The 3,108-nt window shown below is 36.9% G+C and overlaps 1 protein-coding gene across 1 annotated transcript in view; it reads right to left on the bottom strand.

Annotated features, from left to right (window-relative positions):
* The window catches only part of PNN (pinin, desmosome associated protein), an 8,114-nt gene that overhangs the window by 3,794 nt on the left and 1,212 nt on the right, over window positions 1–3,108 (bottom strand). The window contains 5 exon segments of the mRNA XM_023514395.1: window positions 3–106; window positions 1,828–1,903; window positions 2,067–2,161; window positions 2,328–2,400; window positions 2,651–2,748. Coding sequence (XP_023370163.1) covers window positions 3–106; window positions 1,828–1,903; window positions 2,067–2,161; window positions 2,328–2,400; window positions 2,651–2,748 — 446 coding nt within the window.

Genomic DNA, 3,108 nt, shown 5'->3' on the forward strand with positions numbered 1-3,108 from the left:
TAGCCCGCCTTTCTTCAAACAGCTCTCTCCTCTCATTTTCAACCTGCTTTCTCTCTTCCTCTGCCTGAACTTCAAGTTTTTGTTCAATTTCCTGACGCCTCTTTTGCTAAAAACAAGTAGTCAACTTTAATATATGTTAAAATAATCAAGGTATATTTGAATGCAGTCCAATTTTAAAAGTTATTACACACTCTGATTATGTGAAATACTATTACACACTCTGATTATGTGAAATACTACAATTTTATCATATATAGGTATCTGCATACATGTTCCACATTTTCAATTCAGGACACAACTTATTTGAAATCAGCAGTTAGCACTAGGTAGTAGTTGTGAATTGTCTTTCAGTAAATGAGGACTGAGGATTTTTGACATAAATATCTCAATTTATAAGGCCATTAGCTACAAAATCAACAACCATTTATATAGCAATAACACTTTCATCAAAAAGATGAACACTGTCTTTAAAGTTATTTGCAAACCAAAGAATCTGACATAGATCCTAACTAATAAAATAATTACTAAACTGATTATACTTCTCTCTTCTCAGAAAACTACCCATTTATTCTTCAAACATTAAAATGCTTTTAAGCCTCTTATAAGGCTTGGCACCGTGGTTCACACCTATAACCCTAGCACTCTGGGAGGCTGAGGAGGGTAGATTGTCTAAGCTCACAAGCTCTAGACCAGTTTGAGCAAGAGAGAGACTCCATCTCTGAAAACAGCCGGGGGTGGCACCTGTGGCTCAAAGGAGTAGGGCACCAGCCCCATATACCAGAGATGATGGGTTCAAACCCAGTCCCAGCCAAAAACTGCAAATAAATAAATAAATAAATAAATAAATAAATAAATAAATAAAATCAGCCGGGCATTGTGGCAGAAGCCTGTAGTCTCAGCTACTTGGGAGGCTAAGGCAAGAGAACTGCTTGAACCCAAGAGTTTGAGGTTGCTGTGAGGTATGACAACAGGGCACTGTACCAAGGGTGATAAGGTGTCACTGTCTAAAAAAGAATTTGGGCGCCAGTCCCATTTACCTAGGGTGGCAGGTTCAAACCCAGCCCAGCCAAACTGCAACAAAAAAATACCTGGAAGTTGTGGCGGGTGCCTGTAATCCCATCTACTCAGAAGGCTAAGGCAAGAGTATCACATAAACCCAGGAGTTGGAGGTTGCTGTGACCTGTCACGTCACAGCACTCTACTGAGGGCGATAAAGTGAGACTGTCTCTTAAAAAAAAAAGTATTAATCTCTTATAATTATCTTGGAATTATCATCTCCCTTTCACTATAGTTCTCCCCAGAAGCAATAACCGGGAATAATCTGGGGTTTAACCCCACAAACACAGTTTAATTAATTTTTCAAAAGAAGAACTTCTAGAAAGATGACACAGTTAAAACTACAGATGGCAAGGAACATTTATGGTTTTGTTTGTTGATGCTAAGTACTACCACCGAGTGTATAAATAAATCTGAAAAATTACAATTGTTGAACTATTTGCAAGATCAGGGAGTTCAACTCCCTTGTTTGTGAGAAAGTACTCTAAAGAAGAGGCCTAAAGAAATGTCCTAAAGACTGTCCAAGACCAGACAATGAGATTGTTACTACTGGGCTTAGACTAGATCCCAGGTTCTCAAAAGTACCAGGAAACTTTTGTAGGACCAATGTTAAGCTCACTCAATTCACAGCACCTCAAAAAACTACCACTTTACAATGTAACATTTAGGTTTCTACTCAGCTTTATTTTACCCTTGTTCTTAAATTGTTTTAAAAAACATTAATCTACTACCTTGATAAAAATATGATAGAAAACAAAAATGCATAAATACCCTTTCAGTAGCAACAGTGGATTCCTGCTTAAATTTTTGAAGAGTGCCCATCAACAAGCCAAATATTCGCCGGTTCCTAAAGAACAGCAAAAGAAAATTCAATTTCAACAGGATTCACTTCATCCAACCCTATCATTTCCCAAGAAATACTACAGGGCACACAAACAATCCTTTAATTTTTCCTAAAACTGCATTATTTCACAGAATTTTTTTTCTGACTGGGTGGATTTTAAAGATACCTTTGCTTTCCCTTTTCATCCATATTTTGATCCTGGATAAGGTCTCTACGTGTGCGCTCTTTGGAGGTAGCTACAACTGAAGACTGCAATGCTGGCTACAAAAGAAAAGTAAATCTTAGTAATTAATCTCTTATAATTGAATTATCACCTCCCTTTCACTATAGTTGTTCCAGAAACAATAACCTGTGAGTACATTTAAAAGTGTAGTAAAATTAAAGCTCTATATTCATCTACTAAGTGAAATTCTCTTAATCTTAATACCTTCTTAACATCATCATCCTCTGGGTCGCTTTCCTGGCGTGATTCTCTTCTTGTCCGACGCTCCCCGCCCAGCCTGTCATAGGAAAAGTATTTTAAATAACTGCTGCAGAATTGATATAACTGCACACCAAGATCAAATACTACTTTTCTCAGGCTTTCCAGAAAGGTACAAATTGATAATTCCCCCAATTTTATTCCTCTCTTGATTTTTACTTACAGGGAAGTGGTATATTATTCGACTCTAACACTATTTATCAAATATAAATATTTCTGCACTACCTCAGGAAACAAAGGATGCCTTTAGGAATCCTTTTTCAACCTACCTACTGACTGCACCTTCAAGGTCTCTCTGTTTGGCTGGGGGTCCTCCTCCACTATCTGAGAATCCACGCCTACAATTAAAAATGTTCAACAGTAAGCACTTGAAATATAAGAAAATTATTATTTCCATTTGGCAAGGGAATTATTTTTTAAAAAAATACTTCCATTAAGTAACCTTACATGGACATTCACTCCAAAATGCTCTTGCGGTATTTTTCTAAAGTTTAAAAATAAAGTTTGTAGAATATGGGTACAGTTAATCTATTTTTCAACTCTAGTTTTTCAGAATAACTACATTTTTCAAGAAAACTAGCCCATTGCAGCATTAACCAAATATAAACAACGTGTTACTGAGTCTACCACTAATTCTGTTCAAAGCAATACATTATTTTAACATAAAAAGCAACAATACGGCTCGGCGCCTGTGGCTCAACCGGCTAAGGCGCCAGCCATGTACACC

This window comes from Otolemur garnettii, unplaced genomic scaffold, assembly GCF_000181295.1.
Source record: "Otolemur garnettii isolate 467f Iridium unplaced genomic scaffold, OtoGar3 scaffold00052, whole genome shotgun sequence".
Lineage (NCBI taxonomy): Eukaryota > Metazoa > Chordata > Mammalia > Primates > Galagidae > Otolemur > Otolemur garnettii.